Below are 22,163 nucleotides of genomic sequence, written 5' to 3' on the forward strand. Positions count from 1 at the left end.
ACCTGGAAGCATCCTCCGCCTTCGCCAAAACGGACGCCGACCGACTCAATCGCCTGTACTCATGGCTCGACCACGGGCTTTTCGACCTCATCACGGGAACAACGACCTATGCCGAGGCCACCGTGAAGCTCAAAAGCCGGTATGCACGAACTGTTAATTCTATTTACGCCCGCCACCGCCTCGCCTCCCGGCACCAGCAGCCGGGTGAACCCCTATCCGTGTTTGTTCGGGACCTCCGTGCCCTCGCGCTCACCTGCAACGCGCCAGCAGTCTCCGCTGAGCAGAACACTGAGGCCCTGGCGCTTGATGCCTTTGTAGCCGGCATCGCTTCCGTCCCAATTCGCCAACTCCTACTGGCACAAACTACCCTGACTCTGGACACGGCAGTCACTATGGCAGAGGCCCAACAGGCAGCCTACGACAATAATGCGTCCTACACGCCTGCACGAACTTCCTATGCTCCTGTCCACGCTCCCTACGTGGCCGGTACCTCCCAGCAACAACCACTGCAAGTCACGGCCCACCAACCCACTCCAGCAGTAAAAATGCCTGGGCCCCAGTGTTACTTTTGTGGCCAGGAAAAACACCCCAGGAAACGCTGCCCTGCTAGAGATGCTACCTGTTCAGCCTGTGGCAAGAAAGGCCACTTTGCAAACGTCTGCCGCTCCACTGCTACTTTGAACTCGCTACCGGAGGATTGAACTCGTTACCGGAGGAGGTGGTGGAAGCAGGGACGATAGGGACATTTAAGGGGCATCTTGACAAATATATGAATAGGATGGGAATAGAAGGATACGGACCCAGGAAGTGTAGAAGATTGTAGTTTAGTCGGGCAGCATGGTCGGCACGGGCTTGGAGGGCCGAAGGGCCTGTTCCTGTGCTGTACATTTCTTTGTTCTTTGTTTGTTTGCTGCCTCGGGGTCCAACGCCGCGGTCTGCTACTCTGGGGTGCCGCCGTCCTCCGTTCCGGCTCGCTGTTCAACATGTGCGACGCAAGGGCGCCGCCATCTTTGATCATCCCCGGCCCGGCTCACTTCACTCCCGGTTCGCCGATCGTCACTTCCGGTTCGCCGATCGTCACTTCCGGTTAGCCGATCGTCACTTCCGGTCCGTCGTCGACCGTCACTTCCGGTCCGTCGCCGATCGTCGCTTCCGGGTCCGCCCCGCCACTGAATTACGTCACTTCCGGGTCACCGCCGATCGTCACTTCCGGTCCTGCGCACTGGACCGAAATGCTGCAAACAAAGGAGATGCAGCCACCAACAGCAACCTGGCCTCCAACAGCAGCCTAGGACGTCTGGGCGCTGCCACCTTCTCTCACAGGCTGCTCCTCGGATCCGGCTCCCTTCTCCAACAGCTCCACCATCGCATCCATCGTCCTCGACCAGGACCGACCGCATCAGCTCGCCAGATCCACCATGGAGGTTCAGGTAAATCGTTTCACTGTTACCTGCCTCTTCGACAGCGGCAGCACGGAGAGCTTCCTCCACCCGGACACCGTGCGCCGCTGCTCCCTCAAGGTACTACCCACGCGCAGGCATATTTTCATGGCCTCCAACTCCCAGTCGGCCGAGGTTTTGGGCTACTGCGTCGTCACCCTCTCAGTGAACGGCGTGGTGTTCCAGGATTTCAAATTCATGGTCCTCCCTCACCTCTGCGCCCCCGCGCTCCTCGGCCTGGACTTCCAATGCCACCTGCGCAGCCTCACCTTGCATTTTAACGGCCCCCTCCCCCCCCCTCACGGTCTCCAACCCCCAGTTCTTCCCTGACTCCCCCCCCGGGTCCCACCTGTAGTCTCTCCACGCTCAGGACCCCCCCTTTCACTGTTTGCTAATCTCACCCCCGACTGCAAGCCCGTGGCTACTAAAAGTCGGCGTTACAGTTTTGGGGACCGCCAATTCATTCGAGCGGAGATTAAGCGCCTTCTCTCGGAAAATATCATTGCTCCCAGCACCAGCCCCTGGCGTGCCCAAGTGGTGGTAGTCAAGTCTGGCGGGAAACGCCGCATGGTCATTGACTACAGTCAGACCATCAACCGGTACACGCTGCTTGATGCGTATCCCCTGCCCCGCATATCTGACATGGTCAACCAGATTGCACAGTACTGGGTGTTCTCCACCATAGACTTGAAATCCGCCTACCACCAGCTCCCTACCCGCCCGGAGGACCGTACCCTTGTCTGCATGTTTCCTTACCATTAGATTGTGGGTTGATTTAGACTCAATATTCATTATTAAATGTAAGGTGACATGCTACTTCCCTGTTCAATAACATGTTTAAATGGAAAGCCATCTCGAACGCTGGCTGCCTTTGAAACTCCATTTGATCTTTGCTCTCTGTCCCTGACATGACTGCTTTAAAACAAGTCACTGTATTTCTTTTTGTCCGTCTCCGCTTACTTCACCAATGCTCTGTTGAGGTAAAAGGCAGGACGTTTAGAAGGGATTTGAGAAAGAATCTTTTTCATCCGGAGGCTGGCAGGAGTCTGGAATGTGCTGCCTGGGAGGCGAGTTGAATCAGGAACCCTCACAATCTTTAAAACTTACTTAGAACATTGAAGGCTTTGGGCCAAGTACTGAGCAGTAGGATTGGTGTAGATTTAGAGTAGAGTTTTTGTCCGGGTTGGACACAGGTCTCTCTGTACTGTGTGATTCTTTACAAAAATATTTAAATTCAGTTTTTATAAATGAAACAAAAAGACACAAAACAAGAACAGAAACCTCCCCCCCACCACTCCACCAACCAACACCCCATAACTCAGATCTCCCCCCTCCCCCCCTCCCCCCCAACCACCAATCCTACCCAAAGGCCAGCACGGTAGCACAGTGATTAGTGCTGTTGCTTCACAGCTCCAGGGTCCCAGGTTCAATTCCCGGCTTGGGTCACTGTCTGTCTGTGCGGAGTCTGCACGTTCTCCCCGTGTCTAAGTGGGTTTCCTCCGGGTGGTCCGGTTTCCTTGCACAAGTCCCAAAAGACGTGCTGTTAGGTCATTTGGACATTCTGAATTCTCCCTCTGTGTATCCGAACAGGCGCTGGAGTGTGGCGACTAGGAGCTTTTCACAGTAACCTCATTGCAGTGTTAATGTAAGCCTACTTGTGACAATAAAGATTATTATTATTACCCTCCCCCCTCCCCTTAGCAGCTGTTGGTAACCAATACTTTAAAGTGTAGAATAAACAGACCCCAACTCTTGTGGAACCCCTCCATCGCCCACCTTCAAAGCAAACTTAACCTTCTCCAAATACAGGAATTCCATCAATTCCCCCCCGCCACACTGAGACGCTGACCTCCATCCACCAGGCCCCGCCTCTGAGCAGTCAGCAAGGGGAAGGCTACAACATCGGCCCCCGCTCCCATCTGCAGCTCCGGCTAGTCTGACACCCCAAATATGGCCCCGGGGTGTCTGGGCTCCAAGTCTACCTGCAGGATAGAATCATAGAGTCATAGATGTTTATGTTATAGAAACAGGCCCTTCGGCCCAGCTTGTCCATGCCACCCAGTTTCTATCGCTAAGCTAGGCTAGGCCCATATCCCTCTATACCCATCCTCTCCAACTTCGGGCAGGACCAGAACATATGTAGCTGGTGGCCGGACCGCTCCCACACCGCTTACAAGTGTCCTCCACTACCTCAAACAGCCGGTTCATCCTTGACATCGTCAGGTGCGCTCTGTGCACCACCTTTAACTGTATTAATGACATCTTGAGGCATCGAACCCCCGCAATACCCCACACCGCAGCCCCTCCTCCAACACCATTCCCAGCTCCTCCTCCCACTTGGTCTTAACCCCCTCCAGCGATGCCATACCCTCTTCCAAAATCTTCCCATAAATCACTGAGATTACCACCCCCTCCACCCCCATCACCAACATCACCCCTCCGACAACGAGGAGGGAGGTGTCTCCAGAAATATCGAGGAAAACTTCCTTGCAAAGTCTGCACCTGCATCTACCTAAAGGCCTCCCCTGTGGAATTCCAAATGTCTCCATCAACTCTTCCAAACTCGCAAATCGCCCTTCCAGAAATAAGTCCTTTATTTCCATCATACCCCGCTCCTCCCATCCCCGCACCTAGCATCCAGCCTCACCGGCTCAAACACATGATTCTCTCGGATCGGCATCAGCTTTAACCCCGCCCCCAACTTAAAGTGCTGCTGTGATTGCCTCCATATCCTCAGTGTGGCCACCACCATTGAACTACCCAAATATTTCTTTGGGAGTGGCGCCATTGCCAGTGCCCGCATCCCCGACCCCTTCCAAGGGTCTGCCCCCATCCTCACTCACATTGCCTCCGGCTCCCTACCCCAGCCCCGCATCTTCTTGGCATTCGCCGGCCAATAATAATATATCAGATTTGGCAGTGCCAATTCCCCCCGACTATCGCCCTCTCTGAAGCACCATCTTCCAAATCCTCGTGACCGTATCTGCCCAGACAAATGACAAAATCCACCCCCAGAAAAAACACCTTGGGCAAAAATCCTGGTTAACACTGGAATTAAAAATAGAAACCAAGATATTTATCACCTGGCCTGACAATGATAGGGGGAGACTGTCCCATCTCAACAAATCCGCCTTGTCCCTGCCCACCAGGCTTGTAAAATTCAATTTACTGAGCCGGGCCCAGTCTCGAGCCACCTGTACCTCCCCAAATAAGTGAGTAATTACCACATGATAAAGCAAACTCCCCAATCCAGCTCCCACACCAGAGAAGACACCAACTAGCACTCACTCTTTTCCAAATTCAGCTTATATTCTGAAAAAGCACAAAATTAGAGGCTGGTTTAGCACAGTGGGCTAAACAGCTGGCTTGTAATGCAGAACAAGGCAGCAGCACGGGTTCAATTCCCGGACAGGCGCCGGAATGTGGCGACTAGGGGCTTTTCACAGTGACGTCATTGAAGCCTACTTGTGACAATAAGTGAATACCATCATCATTATCTCTTGAAGAGTCCCATTATATCCCCCACTGTGTGATCCTGTGAAAATGTTTTTGATCTTTTTAAAAGATCTGTATTAGCCGAGTTAAGATTCACAGGAACTTGCAAAGAGCAAATTTCTGTGTATAATTTGGAGCGTTGTGACAAAATATCTGAATCGTAGGGAGTAAATTGAACAGGTTTTTCAAAGGGCTAGCACAGAAACGTCAGGCCGAGTAGCCTCCTGCTTTGCACTATTATATGATTTTAAAGCGCAAATGAAATGCCCATTCCCACCCATATCTGCCTCATCCCATCATCTCTCCAATCCCTATGTCTCCCTCAACATCATTTCACGACCAACTCTTCATTCAGTTATTATCCCGCCATCCTCTAACCCTGTGTGTCCCATATAGTGCTCTCACTTTGGTCACCCCGTTTAAAAGAGACTCCCTCCACTGCGCATGCACGGGAATGCTGTCAGCGGCCGCTGACGCTCCCGCGCATGCGCCGCCCGGAGATGTCATTTCCGTACCAGCTGGCGGGGCACCAAAGGCCTTTTCCGCCAGCTGGCGGGGCGGAAATTCGTCCGGCGCCGACCTAGCCCCTTAAGGTTGGGGCTCGGCCCCCAAAGATGCGGAGCATTCCGCACCTTTGGGGCGGCGCGATGCCTGTCTGATTTGCGCCGTTTTGGGCGCCAGTCGGCGGACATCGCGCCGTTTCCGGAGAATTTCGCCCCACATCCGAGTTCAGTAAAATGCACCAGATTCTCACTGAGAAAGAGCAGCGTTTAATCCGAGATGTCAGGGAAGAAGAGGAGAGGATTCTGGAACCAATGGAGAAAAACCTTCGAGAGATTCAGGAGAATTTAAATTCTATTGACGAGAAACTCTCCACGTTGCGGAAACAGATGCAGTTTAGTTCAGTGAGAATACAGTCACAAAATGATGGGTGATCGGTTTGAAATAAAGGACAACTTCCACCAATAATTCGGAATTAATTGCAACCAATTGTCTATGATGTGTATTCCGGGACGGATCATTCAAGTGCTTTCATCGCACTTTGCAAAGCCAGTATTTATTGCCCATTTCTAGTTGCCCTTGAGCAGGGGGCTATAAGCCTCCTTGTTGAACCCGCTGCTCTCTGTGAAATGCAGTTAAGTCAGAATGTCGCTGGACAGGACCCCCCCAGAACCTCACCCCACTGACACTGAAGGAATGGCAAAGTATTTAATTTGTCCTTTCTGTTGCCTAGGCTGACAACGGGGGGGGTCGGTGCAGTTTCATTGTTAGTACATTGTTATTTCTGTGAAATTTGATGTTTTCTTTATTTCACAGAATGCCGACAGTGCAGAAGGAGGCCATTCGAGCATCTCCCCTCCGGAAGAACACCTCAACCCAGACCCACTCCCCGTAGCCCCACCTAACCTTGCGGACATGGAGGGGCAATTTAGCCAGGACAATCCATTCAAGATGTGCGTCTTTGCAATGCATGAAAAGGAACCAGAAACAAGTGCATGCTTAGCTGGGGCCAGCATAAAAGATCTCCACAGTCCCTCAATGCTGGAATCGCCCATGGGTCCCCTGCACTCTGAGGAGGTAGGACTAACCATTGAGACCCCGAAGAGGAGGTAGGACATGCTCAATGCTGACATTCCGCACCATTTGTTTAATAATGGAGAAAAGTGATTCCGATCAATGCATGACACACATTTTGATATTTGCAGGATTAGCGACAGTGGAAACTTGCTGTCAGATGAAGATGAAGATTTGCCCATGGAGAAAAATGATTGATGTCACCAATCCCGGCAAGACTGAGAGATTCCTTTGTCCTGAATGATCATCTAATTTCTATGTCAAACACATCCCATTATATCAAACAGCATCTTTATTAACGGGCTGGATAAACGCTCCTAAATAGAAATAAAGTGTTGATTTCCTTCCCTTCCTGACCTCCACCCCGGTGGGATCTCCGTCGGCTGATCCCGAATCGGGAAATGCGATTGGGCAGAGAATCAGTTCCGCCGCTGAAATCGCAGCAGGCACCAATTTCACGCCAAGTTGACATTCTCCGTCGCCTCGACAGTGGCATCACTGCGACCGGAATGTGCAAATACTAGACACCGTTTGTATATCATTCACGGGCCCGACCCGGTATTCTCCGGGGCCTCTGCGTTTCTCCGCCTCCGACGAAGGGCCCAATTCTTGACCGCGAGGTTCATTAGTGATTTTAAAAACTGGTGTTGTGACTGCTGAGGGAGAGAGAGAGGGTACATAAAGTGTCCAACATCACCATCGTTTGCTGACAGTCATGCTTCTGGTGGGGTGGGGGGGGTGGTCTTCTGCCAGTGCCGAGGGGAGTAATGGGGGTTGGCCAATGGGGGGCTGCTGCTGTCACCCTCCCGAGTGTCAATCACGGACCCCGCAAATCCCTCACCGGTTTTCATTGGAATGGTGGCACCGGTGCTCGCCCCTCTCCAGTCGCTGAATTGACCCAGGTTCGATGCCAGTTTTGCTGGAGCGTTTTCCAGCCGGCTGGGTTTGACAGTGCAGCAACACTTCACCCTGCACATGCAGAGCTGCAAGGTCACACCCAGGCTGCTTCATCTGACAGATGCCGAGAAGTGAAGCTTTGCTTCCTGCCCTGGAATTCTGCATTTAAACAGATAATTTACAAGCTGCTGTTTTCCTCCTTTGAAAAAATCAGTTGACCGGAAAAAATTGCAACTACTCCGAAAGCAACTTGGAGGGGAACCTCCAGGTGGGGGGTGACCCCAGGTATCTGCTGCTCTTGTCCTTCTAGATGGTGGTGGCCGTGGGTTTGGAAGGTGCTGCCTGAGTGAGAGAAAGAGAATATTTGGATTATTAAATGTATTAAATGAATAACAGACTAAAAGACTAACACAGGCTTGTGGAAAAGTGCTGCTTGGACAAGGAAACTGATGCACATGATGAAGTGGAAATAATGGAGAAGTAGGTATAGCATTAACAGAAGAGATAATAATAGGTCTGAATATTGAACAAGATAGATTGGGGAAGGCTTAGCAAAATAGATGAGTGGACAGTCTTAAAGACATAAACAAGCTACTGAGGCTGCGCAAATGTCCAGGGGGACCACCCACTGGGCAGAAGGAGTACGTAAACGTGAACATATAATGTATGATGAAGCATGAATACTGATATGTAATGTGTGGTGAAGGCGCATAAGGAAGAATGTGAACCTCAGTGAAACCTGATCCAATCAGAAGAGGGCAGGAGAATGATAAACAAACAAAGTGTATATAAACAGTCGAAACAAGCTATTTGGTGTGCTCCTGTCTAGGAGGCACCCGACTCTGCAGACTTGTATAAGGATAAATAAAACTCTAACTTGCTTGTAGTATTTTTGTCCTCGGTGTCAGTGATTGTGAGCACACATTCAAATCTCACACTGAGGAACCTCGGTGAGTTTGCTGAGTAGGAAAGATGGGTAATATCGTGCCGTGAGGCATGATGGCAAAAGAGGCCAACAGACTTGTCTGGGTGATAAACTGCCTCTCTGCAGGGTGAATTTCATGGGAACAGACAACCCTAGTTTGCGACTGGACATTCCACTTGTCACGTTTTGTTTTAGAAATTGTTAGTCTTACTTCGGTGGTAGGCAAAGTAATGGAAAGGGTACTGAAGGATAGGATTTCTGAGCATCTGGAAAGACACTGCTTGATTAGGGATAGTCAGCACGGATTTGTGAGGGGTAGGTCTTGCCTTACAAATCTTATTGAATTCTTTGAGGAGGTGACCAAGCATGTGGATGAAGGTAAAGCAGTGGATGTAGTGTACATGGATTTTAGTAAGGCATTTGATAAAGTTCCCCATGGTAGGCTTCTGCACAAAGTAAGGAGGCATGGGATAGTGGGAAATTTGGCCAGTTGGATAACGAACTGGCTAACCGATAGAAGTCAGAGAGTGGTGGTGGATGGCAAATATTCAGCCTGGATCCCAGTTACCAGTGGTGTACCGCAGGGATCAGTTCTGGGTCCTCTGCTGTTTGTGATTTTCATTAATGACTTGGATGAGGGAGTTGAAGGGTGGGTCAGTAAATTTGCAGACGATACGAAGATTGGTGGAGTTGTGGATAGTAAGGAGGGCTGTTGTCGGCTGCAAAGAGACATAGATAGGATGCAGAGCTGGGCTGAGAAGTGGCAGATGGAGTTTAACCCTGAAAAGTGTGAGGTTGTCCATTTTGGAAGGACAAATATGAATGCGGAATACAGGGTTAACGGTAGAGTTCTTGGCATTGTGGAGGAGCAGAGAGACCTTGGGGTCTATGTTCATACATCTTTGAAAGTTGCCACTCAAGTGGATAGAGCTGTGAAGAAGGCCTATGGTGTGCTTGCGTTCATTAACAGAGGGATTGAATTTAAGAGCCGTGAGGTGATGATGCAGCTGTACAAAACTTTGGTAAGGCCACATTTGGAGTACTGTGTACAGTTCTGGTCGCCTCATTTTAGGAAGGATGTGGAAGCTCTGGAAAAGGTGCAAAGAAGATTTACCAGGATGTTGCCTGGAATGGAGAGTAGGTCTTACGAGGAAAGGTTGAGGGTGCTAGGCCTTTTCTCATTAGAGCGGAGAAGGATGAGGGGCGACTTGATAGAGGTTTATAAGATGATCAGGGGAATAGATAGAGTAGACAGTCAGAGACTTTTTCCCCAGGTGGAACACACCATTACAAGGGGACATAAATTTAAGGTGAAAGGTGGAAGATATAGGAGGGATATCAGAGGTAGGTTCTTTACCCAGAGAGTAGTGGGGGCATGGAATGCACTGCCTGTGGAAGTAGTTGAGTCGGAAACATTAGGGACCTTCAAGCAGCTGTTGGATAGGTACATGGATTACGGGAAAATGATATAGTGTAGATTTATTTGTTCTTAAGGGCAGCACGGTAGCATTGTGGATAGCACAATTGCTTCACAGATCCATGGTCCCAGGTTCGATTCCGGCTTGGGTCATTGTCTGTGCGGAGTCTGCACGTCCTCCCCGTGTCTGCGTGGGTTTCCTCCGGGTGCTCCGGTTTCCTCCCACAGTCCAAAGATGTGCAGGTTAGGTGAATTGGCCAATGATAAATTGCCCTTAATGTCCAAATTGCCCTTGGTGTTGGGTGGAGGTGTTGAGTTTGGGTAGGGTGCTCTTTCCAAGAGCTGGTGCAGACTCGGGGGCCGAATGGCCTCCTTCTGCACTGTAAATTCAATGATAATCTATGATTAATCTAGGACAAAGGTTCGGCACAACATCGTGGGCCGAAGGGCCTGTTCTGTGCTGTATTTTCTATGTTCTATGTTCTATGTTAACAGCAAGAACAAGGCTTTCTCAAGGATAAATAAGGCTTGTGGGCCTTGTTGGGAGAAATATGTAACAAAATATATAACTTGCCAGAAACTTTAAGAAATATTTTAAAATGCTTAAATATGCTCACATGACTCATCAGAAAGTATTACAGAAGTAAGTGTAATCAGAACTGACATAAAGGAAATTAAAGAAACTAGTTGGCGGGATGATATTTGGAACTGGGGAACAAGCGTACAGCTATACCCATTGGATCAAATTATATTGCATTAAGTAATAATAATCATGCTTACAATTTTTTTGTATCAAATTAACATTATATTTATGTTAGAGCACTGGAAAGTTGAGGTGGAAAAGAAAGTTGTTTTTGCAAACAATGGGAATGTTTGATGGAAAATTATATGCGAATGAATAATTATATATATATTATACATATATACGTTAATGTAATTGCTTTGTAATTATGATCAGTTGTAACACAGCTTGGATTTGAATATCTGCCCGTTGTGAAGAATTGACTCAGGTTTTTTTGTGATCTACTCTGTTCAATTCAGTGGATCAAAGGGGGCATGCTGAGTAGGAAAGATGGCCAGCATTGTACCATGAGGCATGGTGGTAAAAGAGGACAATGGCCAACATTGTACCATGAGGCATGATGGTAAAAGAGGACAACAGATCTGTCTGTGTGGTGAACTGCCTCTGCAGAGTGAATTTCAGGGGAACAGAGAATGACGTCTTACAACTGGACATTTTGCTGATAACATTTGTTTCAGAACAGTGAGAACAAGGGGCGGGATTCTCCACTCCCGCGCCGAAGTGCCCGCGCCGCCGTGAACGCCGTTGAGGTTCACGACGGCGCGCAATGGCCCCGATCCCAACCGATTCAGGCCCCAACAATGGGCTAGGATCGGGGCCGTGCCATCTACACGGGCCAGGCCTTGTCGCCTCGTAAAGGCGGCGCCGCATAGATGATGCGGCCAGCACCGCATAACTGGTGTCAGCCGCGCATGCGTGGGTTGGTTGCGTGGTTGCCGTCCTCTCTGAGTCCGCCCCGCAATAAGATGTCTGACGGATCTTGCGGGGCCGCGGAAGGAAGGAGGTCCTCCTTCAGAGAGGACGGTCCGACGATCGGTGGGCACCCATCGCATTTGAGGTACCCCCCCGGTGCAGGATCCACCCCCCCACCCCCCGGGCAGGCTGCCCCCCCCAGCGTTTGCGCGCTGTTCCCGATGGCAGCGACCAGGTGTGGACGGCGCCGGGGGGAACTCGCCATTTTGGCCTGGCCGCTCGGCCCATCCGGGCCTGAGAATAGCGGGGGTGCCGGAGAATCGCCATTTTGGGTGTCTCCGGCGATTCTCCGGCCCGCGGAACTCGACGGGGCTGTTCCCGCCGATTGGGAGAATCGCGGGAGGATGTCGGACCGGCGTCCCGGGAAATTTTGGCGGCCCACGCGATTCTCCCAACCGGCGCGGGAGTGGAGAATCTCGCCCAAGGTTCTCTCATGGACAAATAAGTCCTGTGGACTGCTGGATTGTTCATATGGATGAACGATGAACTATGAACTTAAACCTTATAAAAAGCAGCAGCTTTAAGATTTTGATGCCGATAACCCCGGGATCAACATTCACAAGACAAGACCCTGAGTTTGGGAGCTCACAGCGTACACTCTTCAGAGCGAGCCTTATCAAGGTCTCTCTACCGGGTGGTATATTTTGGTTATGTTGTAACTGGTTAAATGAGCATGTAACTGAAATCTTAAAGTGAGTCAAATAAAGTTGTTATGAAAAATAAAGCCAACTTGCAGTGAGTTTGTCCGTGTCAGCAGTTGATGCCAGCCGAGGTCAGCAACAGTTCCTGCAGTGAATCTTGCTGATGGTGCACGCGGCTGACACTGTTCGACCACGGTGGAGGGAGTGAATGTTTGTGGAAGGGGTAGCCATCAAGCGGGTTTTTAAACATGTGTTTTCTTTTCCTTAATAAAACATCAACAGACTATTCAAAAGATGCATTTAAGAAACAAGCTACCAGTCAGTGTGGGACTAGGAATCATGAATGTGAAAGAAATGGTCAAATTCTCTCCAGGAAAATTACCAGCATGTGTGGAGCTTCCAACAGAACCTGCTCACTTGGTCCACCAGTTATTCTTCCGCGGTTGCAGTTCCCGTGTTAAACTGCCCTTTCACTAGATTCCTTTTCACATAGATTTTGGCCTTTTGATTTTGGCCTGTGGCTGATCCCAATGGATTATAGCGGACAGTCTTTCCAGTACAATATTACGGGTGGGATTCTCCGTTGCCTGACGCTGAAATCGTGTTCGGCGATCGGGCGGAGAATCCCGGTTTGCGACCGATTCGGGGCCGGCACCATTTTTCGGACCGTTCGCCCCCTCCAAAACGGCATCATCGGTGAGTGTGCCGCACGCTATTGGGACGGCCTCAGGACGTGACCTGAAGGCCCTCCCCCGATGCTCCGCCCTGATGGGCCGAGTTCCCGATGGCGTGGTTCACTTGTGCTCTGCGTTTTCGTCAACCTCCTGTGCCGGCTGTGGACTGTTTCTAGAGCCGCCACAGTCAGTGGGGGGAACCGATCCGCTGGCCGTGTTGCCTGCAACGGGGATGGGGGGAACTGGTGGGGCGTGATCCAGGGGTGGCGAGGGCGGGTACAAGGGGCACTATCTGGCAGGCCGGGTCCATGGGTGGCCGGCGGCATGTTGTACGGCACGGCACGTAACCGGCCACGGACCCGACAATTCTCCGGCTGTTTATGTCGGGAACGGTGGGTTTTACATGGCACGCTGCCAGCCCCCCACCGGGTGGAGCATCGGTGCCGGGGCACCGCCGAGTTTTTCATCGTAAAACTAGACACTTCCTCCGGACGTAGCCTCAAAATCGGAGAATCCAGCCCTATATCTTTTAAGTGTTTATTCTGACATCATCCCAATATTATCATTTTAAGTAGTTTGGAATTTGTCCCAATGTAACCAGTAGTTTGTGGAATCTGCTCTGTGGAATACAGTGACAGCTTCATAAGAGAATGAGAGGTGTGGACACAGAGCGGATCCACAAATAATTCCAGACGCCGGAGCCCTTCAAACACCCTGGAGGCCCCGGGAATCTCTGCATGAGCTCTTTAAAAAGGGAGGAGTTTGAATAAATTGGTTTGAATATACAGTAAGAAGCTAAACAACTAACTGTGTTATTGTTACTTTTCCCCCAGCTCCAGCCTCTCTGACTCTGGGTCTGAACACAGCCCATCCCCAACTCATCCTGTCCGAGGACCGGATCAGTGTGAAACTGGGAGCGCACGACAGCCACTCCCTGACACCCCGGAGAGGTTTGACCGCTGGCTTTGTGTGCTGGGATCGGAGGGATTCACATCAGGGAGACATTACTGGGAAGTGAAGATGGGGAACAAGACTTGGTGGCGTGTAGGAGTGACCCGAGAGTCTGCTGCGAGAAAAGGCAGAATCGACCTGAGACCCGAGACTGGATACTGGACTGTGTGGCTGAGACGCACCCATGTCTACGCCGCAGGAAGCAGTCCGGGGACCCTCCTCACCTCGGGTGTGAAGCCCCGGATGATCGGGGTTTAGCTGGACTATGAGGGTGGACAGGTGTCATTTTTCCAATAATGGACAATTTAGTGTGACCAATCCACCTACCCTGCACATCTTTGGGTTGTGGGGATGAAACCCACGCAGACACAGGGAGAATGTGCAAACTCCACACGGACAGTGACCTGGGGGTGGGATCGAACCCGGGTCCTCAGCGGCGTGAGGCAGCAGTGCTAACCACCCTCATTAAGAGAATCTGGCCCATCTTTCACCCGGGTCCAAACCACTGTGGTGAAAGCTCCTCCCCGCTGACAGTCTACAGGATGAAATGAAAATGAAATGAAAATCGCTTATTGTCACAAGTAGGCTTCAAATGAAGTTAGTGTGAGAAGCCCCTAGCCACCACATTCCAGCGCCTGTTCAGGGAGGCTGGTACGGGAATTGAACTGTGCTGCTGGCCTGCCTTGGTCTGCTTTCAAAGCCAGCGATTTAGCCCTATGTTAAACCAACCCTTGCTGAAAAGTCATTAACATATTTATCCCATAATTTAGGTAGCACGGTGACGCAGTGGGTTAGCACTGCAGCATCGTGGCACCGAGGTCCCAGGTTCGATCCCGGCTCTGGGTCACTGTCCGTGTGGAGTTTGCACATTCTCCCCGTGTTTGCGTGGGTTTCGCCCCCACAACACAAAGATGTGCAAGGTAGGTGGATTGGCCAAGTTAAATTGCCCCTTAATTGGAAAAAATGAATTGGATACTCTAAATATTTAAAAAAACATATCTATCCCATAATTTCAGTGTCTCCCTGCCTCCTGCCAGCTGTAAACTGTTGGTTGTGGGTCACAGTTACAGATGGTGCTGGTGGTTCAAATGTTACCAGAGGGCAGGGTCTTGTTGGGGATATTTGCTCTGTTTAAGTGGTGCAGAGGAAAAACATATCAGAAAAGAGGAACAGGAGGAAGCCATTCAGCCCCTCGAGTCCATTGAAACAATTGGTTAGGCCATGGCTCCTTTGTATTTTAATTCCAGTCATCAATTTATTCATTACTTTTCAATATTTTATTGGGTTTTGTTATACATAGTATAAATACAAATATATACAGAATGAAAAAATATTTTTTTTACAAGGGGGGCTATTTACATTTTGGTCAGTTTCTTTTTATTTATTTGCGTGAGTTTCGACTTTGGCCTTTTCCTTCTTCCCATTCTTTTCCTTTCGGCTTGCAGTATTCATTGTGGTCGTTGTCTTTTCCTGTGTTTTCTACCCCATTTGAGTTCTCTCTTTTCTCCCTTCCTGTTCTCCTCCATTGTTTTTCCCCCTCCCCCCTCCTTCCTTCTTCTCTACAGACCCCTTTTCTCTCTTGCTGGATTTGGCTGCATTTTTTTGTTTAACCCGGGTCTTCCCCCTCCCCCGCTCTCTCCTCTTGTGTCTTGGCTACCTCTTCCTCGCTCCTGGCTACTTGGTTGTTGGCCACAAACAGATCCCGGAACAGCCGGGTGAATGGCTCCCATCTTCTGACCCACGGATGGCAAATTTGATTTTCTCCATTTGGAGAAATTCCGATAGGTCGGACAGCAAGTCTGCAGCTTTGGGCGGTGCTGCTGGCCGCCAACCAAGCAGGATTCTACGGCGGGCAATCAGGGAGGCAAAGGCAAGGGCGTTCGCCATTCTCCCCAGGAATAGATCTGGCTGGTCTGATACCCCAAAGACCGCCACTTTCAGGCATGGCTCCACTCTCATCCCCACCACTTTGGACATTGCCTTGAAGAAGGCTGTCAGTACCCAGCAAGTCTGGAGCAAGACACGAGGGCATGGTTGGCCGGGCCTCTTTGGCACCGTTCTGTCCTCCACCTCCGGGAAGAACCTACTCACTCGGGCTCTGGTCAAGTGGGCTCTATGTACCAATGTATTTCTGCCTCTTACCTAACCAATGCATCGATTTATGTTCAGACATTTCCAATTGGCCACCAGACTGAACAGCATTTTAGGAAAGTGGATTCCAGATTTCTACCACCCTTTGCGTGAAGAAGTGTTTCTGAAATCGAGGGAACAGCCTGCCTCAAATAAAAGCAAATCACGGCGGATGCTGGAATCTGAAACAAAAGAGAAATTGCTGGATAATCTCAGCAAGTCTGGCAGCATCTGTAGGGAGAGAAAAGAGCTAACGTTTCGAGTCTGATCACTCTTTGTCAAAGCTAACAGACAGAGAAAGTGGGAAATATTGATACTGTGGAGTGAGAATGAAAGATGAGTTAGAGCCACAGAAACCCAGGGAAACGGGGTGCGAATGGCCACAGAAACCAAGGGGAAAGAGTGTTAATGGCAGTCCCCAGAGAGGACAAATGATGTGAAAGGTCAAACAGCAGGGAAACTAACATCAGAGGATTCACTGTCGATGTGGGGGGAGGGGAAGGGGAAAGCAAAGAGGAGAAAGGTGGATAAGATGGGGGGGGTGAATTAATTACATATTAAGAAAGAAAGAAATGGTAAAAGACACATTAACTGGGGCAAATGGCCTCCTTCTGCACTTTATGTTCTATGTCTATGTCTGCAGTTTCACTGAGCGACAACAGCTAACTTAGATACACAAATCTCTATCTGATCCAAGTCTCCCATACATGTAATAGAATGCATTTTTCTGGTACACCTTTCTGTGGTTAGTTATGTTGCAATTACCTTATCTGAGATACACCTTAGTGAATGATATATATGTGTGTGATTTACACCATTCTAACTTTGCAAATCACGCTCAGCAAAGCAATTAACACTGAAATCATATCTGCATGTCTTTGCAACATCAATTTTGTAATTTCAATATAAATCTCGCCTATTTTGAAAATCATGATTTTTTTAGTGGTGTTAATTTTTATTCAGTATCCACATGTATCCAATCATAATCACTGGTTTCACTGCCTGTCGATTTGTCCTGCTCGCTGCCGTCACTGCTGCTGCTCAGCAGGGGGCGCCTGGACTTGTCACCAGATTTAAACTGTCCCCAGGAACATGCTGATCCATGGAAATGGCTGGAATCTGTCGGTCATTTTCCCCAAATTCAGCAGTGAGTGTTGTTACTTCATTGCTGAACACAAGGTCTGAATAATGATGCTGACTGTTGACAAAGTGTTTCCTTGCTGTTAGATCTGCCTTGTTACTAATGGTGACATTCGGAGATACCTTGTTTTTTTGGTCCAGGATAATATTATTCCAGATAATGGCGGAATTCTCCGCAATCGGCGCGATGTCCGCCGACCGGCACCAAAAACGGCGCGAATCAGTCCGGCATCGCGCCGTCCCAAAGTTAACACCTTTAAACAGTACCACATCAGGTTAAAGGTTTCACTATTATGTGTTTAAATCACCCAAATGATCCAGAGATGGTCTTTCAGGGCAGACATCACGGCAAATCCAGCTCACTGCAAAACACAGACACTCCCCAAGCTCTTTTCAAACTGCAAAACAGCCAGGCACTTTTAAACTGCTCTCAGCAAAACAGCCAGGCACTTTTAAACTGCTCTCAGCAAAACAGCCAGGCACTTTTAAACTGCTCTCAGCAAAACAGCCAGGCACTTTTAAACTGCTCTCAGCAAAACAGCCAGGCACTTTTAAACTGCTCTCAGCAAAACAGCCAGGCACTTTTAAACTGCTCTCAGCAAAACAGCCAGGCACTTTTAAACTGCTCTCAGCAAAACCAGCCAGGCACTTTTTAAAACTTAAACTTCAAAATGGCGGAACTAAGCTGAGCTCCACCCACTCTCTGACATCACTGTTTTCTTAAAGGTACATTGCTTACACATCCATTCCTTAAAGGGACTCTCACATGACACCGGATACATGAAAAACACCTGACCTGCCGACATAATCCCATTTACCAGCACTTAACCCATAGCCTTGAATGTTGAGACGTGCCAGGTGCTCATCCAGATAATTTTTAAAAGAGGATGTCAGGGAATCTGCCTCTACTACCCTCCCAGGCAGTGCATTCCAAACCGTCACCACCCTCTGGGTAAAATAGTTTTTCCTCAAATCCCTCCTCACCGTGAACTCGTAACTGACCCTTCAACTAAGACCATAAGACATAGGAGCGGAAGTAAGGCCATTCGGCCCATTGAGTCCACTCCACCATTCAATCATGGCTGATTTCAACTCCATTTACCCGCTCTCTCTCCATAGCCCTTAATTCCTCGAGAAATCAAGAATTTATCAACTTCTGTCTTAAAGACACTCAACGTCCCGGCCTCCACCGCCCTCTGTGGCAATGAATTCCACAGACCCACCACTCTCTGGCTGAAGAAATTTCTCCTCATCTCTGTTCTAAAGTGACTCCCTTTTATTCTAAGGCTGTGCCCCCGGGTCCTAGTCTCCCCTGCTAATGGAAACAACTTCCCTACATCCACCCTATCTAAGCCATCCATTATCTTGTAAGTTTCTATTAGATCTCCCCTCAACCTCCTAAACTCCAATAAATATAATCCCAGGATCCTCAGACGTTCATCGTATGTTAGGCTTACCATTCCTGGGATCATCCGTGTGAATCTCCGCTGGACCCGCTCCAGTGCCAGTATGTCCTTCCTGAGGTGTGGGGCCCAAGATTGCTCACAGTATTCTAAATGGGGCCTAACTAATGCTTTCTAAAGCTTCAGAAGTACATCCCTGCTTTTATATTCCAAGCCTCTTGAGATAAATGACAACATTGCATTTGCTTTCTTAATTACGGACTCAACCTGCAAGATTACCTTTAGAGAGTCCTGGACTAGGACTCCCAAGTCCCTTTGCACTTCAGCATTATGAATTTTGTCACCGTTTAGAAAATAGTCCATGCCTCTATTCTTTTTTCCAAAGTGCAAGACCTCGCACTTGCCCACATTGAATTTCATCAGCCATTTCTTGGACCACTCTCCTAAACTGTCTAAATCTTTCTGCAGCCTCCCCACCTCCTCCATACTACCTGCCCCTCCACCTATCTTTGTATCATCGGCAAACTTCGCCAGAATGCCCCCAGTCCCGTCATCTAGATCGTTAATATATAAAGAGAACAGCTGTGGCCCCAACACTGAACCCTGCGGGACATCACTCGTCACCGGTTGCCATTCCGAAAAAGAACCTTTTATCCCAACTCTCTGCCTTCTGCCTGACAGCCAATCGCCAATCCATGTTAGTACCTTGCCTCGAATACCATGGGCCCTTATTTTACTCAGCAGTCTCCCGTGAGGCACCTTATCAAAGGCCTTTTGGAAGTCAACATAGATAACATCCATTGGCTCTCCTTGGTCTAACCTATTTGTTATCTCTTCAAAGAACTCTAACAGGTTTGTCAGGCATGACCTCCCCTTACTAAATCCATGCTGACTTGTCCTAATCCGACCCTGCACTTCCAAGAATTTAGAAATCTCATCCTTAACAATGGATTCTAGAATCTTGCCAACAACTGAGGTTAGGCTAATTGGCCTATAATTTTCCATCTTTTTCCTTGTTCCCTTCTTGAATAGGGGAGTTACAACAGCCACAAACTTACTGATCCCCCCACATAGTCCTCCCTCTTCTCTGATTTCATTGAAGTGATATCCTTTCCACGACTCTACATATTATTACAGTTGGCATACTGATGCCAGGCGGTTTGAGTTTACCTCTCCCAGAGATATTGCTAATGGCACCCAACATCCCAGCAAGTGGAATTAATCTTTCCCACAGGAATCCTTGAGCCACGTGTTAATGTCTGTAAAGTGTTAGTTTCTTGGTGAGCTGACTGAAGTTTCAGGGAATTTAAAGAAACAAGGGTGGAAGTCAAAAGTGGTGAATGAATCTGCCAAAAAGATGCAGGTTGGGTAGCAAGGCAACTATTACTGATGGTGTTATTTTAATATATTTTATAGAGTCATTCCCAGGATCTGTTATGGCAGAGAAAGGGACCATTCGAAGTACAATTCACTCCATCCCGCCAGCACGGTTTCCCCCACAGCTCTGCATTTTGCTCCTCTTCCAATAATTATCCAGTCTTACAACATCAGGTTTGTTTCAAACACTAGCTTTCGGAGCACTGCTCCTCCCTCAGGTGAATGAAGAGGTCTGTTCCAGAAACATATATATATATAGACAAATTCAAAGATGCCAGATAATGCTTAGAATGTGAGCATTAGCAGGTGATTAAATCTTTACAGATCAGGCGAGACCATGCAGACGCTGCGACAACGAATGAACGGACATCGCGCAACAATCGCCAGGCAAGAATGTTCCCTTCCAGTCAGGGACCACTTCAGCAGTCAAGGACATTCAGCCTCTGATCTCCGGGTAAGCGTTCTCCAAGGTGGCCTTCAGGAAGCGCAGCAATGCAGAATCGCTGAACAGAAACTTATAGCCAAGTTCCGCACACATGAATGTGGCCTCAACCGGGTCCTGGGATTCATGTCGCATTACATTCATCCCCCACCATCTGGCCTGCGAAATCCTACCAACTGTCCTGGCTTGACACAATTCACACCTCTTTAACCTGGGGTTATGTTAGATTCCTAATAATATTAGACTGTGCCAAGTTGTTAGATTCCTAATATTGGACTACGCCAAGTTGAAGGAATTTATAATATTCCTACTATTCGGCTACCAGCTGCACTTTGCGATGACTGGAACTCAGTAGAAATTTACAGTTAAAGCTTCTCAGGTGCCAATAGGAATTGTTTTATTAGTCTTCTATTGATTACAATTTGAAAGTCATTTAAAAGGCAATTCGTAGACAATTTGAAGTTTTCAGAGTATCAAAGACATTATCTTCTTGCTTAGACAAACAGCTCGAAAGTAACTTTTAAAAGGTCAAAGTCTGGAAATGAAACCTGAAAAAGAGAGAGAGAGAGAGAGAGAGCTAAACTAAAACTAAATGTCAAAACCTCAAAAACACTCCCCAAAATGGCAGGGGGAAACTTTTCAGTTATACCCTTTCATATCTGTCTTAAATCATCTAATCACACCCCAATATAATCCTAATTGGTTTGGGTTAGACTCAAACACATTTGATTTGACGGCAAGCCGTCCATCTTCAATGTGCAACATTAGCTTTTAATTGTTTCATGTCTGAATCATGTTATGGAATGTGATTCACACTGTAATCACTAATGGCCTGAAAAGAGAACAATAGAGCTTTAGTTACTGGACTCTTGTCACCTCGTTACCATGGAATTCAGCCCTTGTCCTTGACAGCAGCACAAGCAGTGTCAAATTGTCTTGCAACTGTGCTGTTTTAATCTATGATGGAATTATGCTGTTTCATGCTGTTTTTTTTTTGTGTCTCTGTATGTTCAGAGATGACCTGAGGTTATAAGTGAATTTAAAATGGGTTTTTTAAACTGGGGCTTAATATTTATGCTTAAACAGCTACCTTTTACCTATACTAGTTGTATTAGAAATACCTGGCTTCTACAGGTTACCCCGATCTCTGGATCTGTAAAGATTTAATCACCTGCTAATGCTCGCATTCTAAGCATTATCTGGCATCTTTGAATTTGTCTATATATATATTTCTGGAACAGACCTCTTCATTCACCTGAGGAAGGAGCAGTGCTTCGAAAGCTAGTGTTTGAAACAAACCTGTTGGACTTTAACCTGGTGTTGTCAGACTTCTTACTGCGCTCACCCCGGTCCTACTCCGGCATCTCCACATAATAATTATCCAGTTCTCTCATTTGCAGTCTTTGTATTGAATCTGTTTCCTTCACACTCCGAAGCCGTGTATTTCAGTTCATAAAGACTGGCTGCACAAAATCAGCTTGCCTCCCCCCAGAGAGCCACTCGCAGTGGAGCAATGATCATTGATTCTTTGATACATGCTAGCCTTTCCTGGAGGAACCCAGGCAGTCCCAGCTCCACGCTCTATCTCCCCAGATTTTGCAACAACCAATCCAATTTCCTTTTGAAACGATTGACAGTCTCTGTGTTCACCAACATTGTGGGTGTGTGTTCCAGCTAATTACTCGCTGTATAATCATAGAAACCCTACTGTGCAAAATGAGGCTATTCGTCCCATCAAGTCTACACTGCCCCTCTGAAAGAGCACCCCACTTACACCCACTCCCTCACCCCATCCCCATAACTTTGGACTTTATCGGGCAATTTAACACGGACAATCCACCCGACCTGCACATCTTTGGACTGTGTGAGGAAACCGGAGCACCCGGAGGAAACCCTCGCAGACACGGGGAGAACGTGATAATGTCATACAGCCTCCCAAGTCCGGAACTGAACCTGGGTACTGGCAGCACTGCCCACCACTGTGCCAGGGCAGCACTCCCGATCTACCATCTTACCTTTCAACCTATTTTCCCACTCTCATCTACACAACTTCATCATCATATATTTTTAATTGCCTTTATGTATTTCTAACACTCTAGTTT

The 22,163-nt window shown here is 48.4% G+C and overlaps 1 protein-coding gene across 3 annotated transcripts; it reads left to right on the forward strand.

Moving 5' to 3' along the window:
• The first annotated feature begins 1,185 nt into the window (after window positions 1-1,185).
• Window positions 1,186-16,630, forward strand: LOC140390491 (E3 ubiquitin-protein ligase TRIM50-like). Of its 3 annotated transcripts, XR_011934652.1 has the most exons (4): window positions 1,206-1,430; window positions 6,252-6,544; window positions 6,641-8,531; window positions 10,244-12,027. XR_011934652.1 is itself a non-coding variant. In XM_072475662.1 (3 exons), the coding sequence occupies exons 1-3, from the start codon at window positions 1,419-1,421 to the stop codon at window positions 13,825-13,827; spliced, it is 681 nt and encodes a 226-aa protein (XP_072331763.1). In that variant the 5' UTR covers window positions 1,186-1,418; the 3' UTR covers window positions 13,828-16,630. The 3 variants fall into 3 exon arrangements, 2 of the variants coding, with proteins under 2 accessions (XP_072331763.1, XP_072331764.1); XM_072475662.1 differs by lacking the exons at window positions 6,641-8,531; window positions 10,244-12,027 and adding an exon at window positions 13,452-16,630 and having other exon boundaries at window positions 1,186-1,430; XM_072475663.1 differs by lacking the exon at window positions 10,244-12,027 and having other exon boundaries at window positions 1,209-1,430; window positions 6,641-8,292.
• The last annotated feature ends 5,533 nt before the right edge of the window (window positions 16,631-22,163 follow it).

This window comes from Scyliorhinus torazame, chromosome 14 (genome assembly GCF_047496885.1).
Source record: "Scyliorhinus torazame isolate Kashiwa2021f chromosome 14, sScyTor2.1, whole genome shotgun sequence".
NCBI classification, from domain to species: domain Eukaryota; kingdom Metazoa; phylum Chordata; class Chondrichthyes; order Carcharhiniformes; family Scyliorhinidae; genus Scyliorhinus; species Scyliorhinus torazame.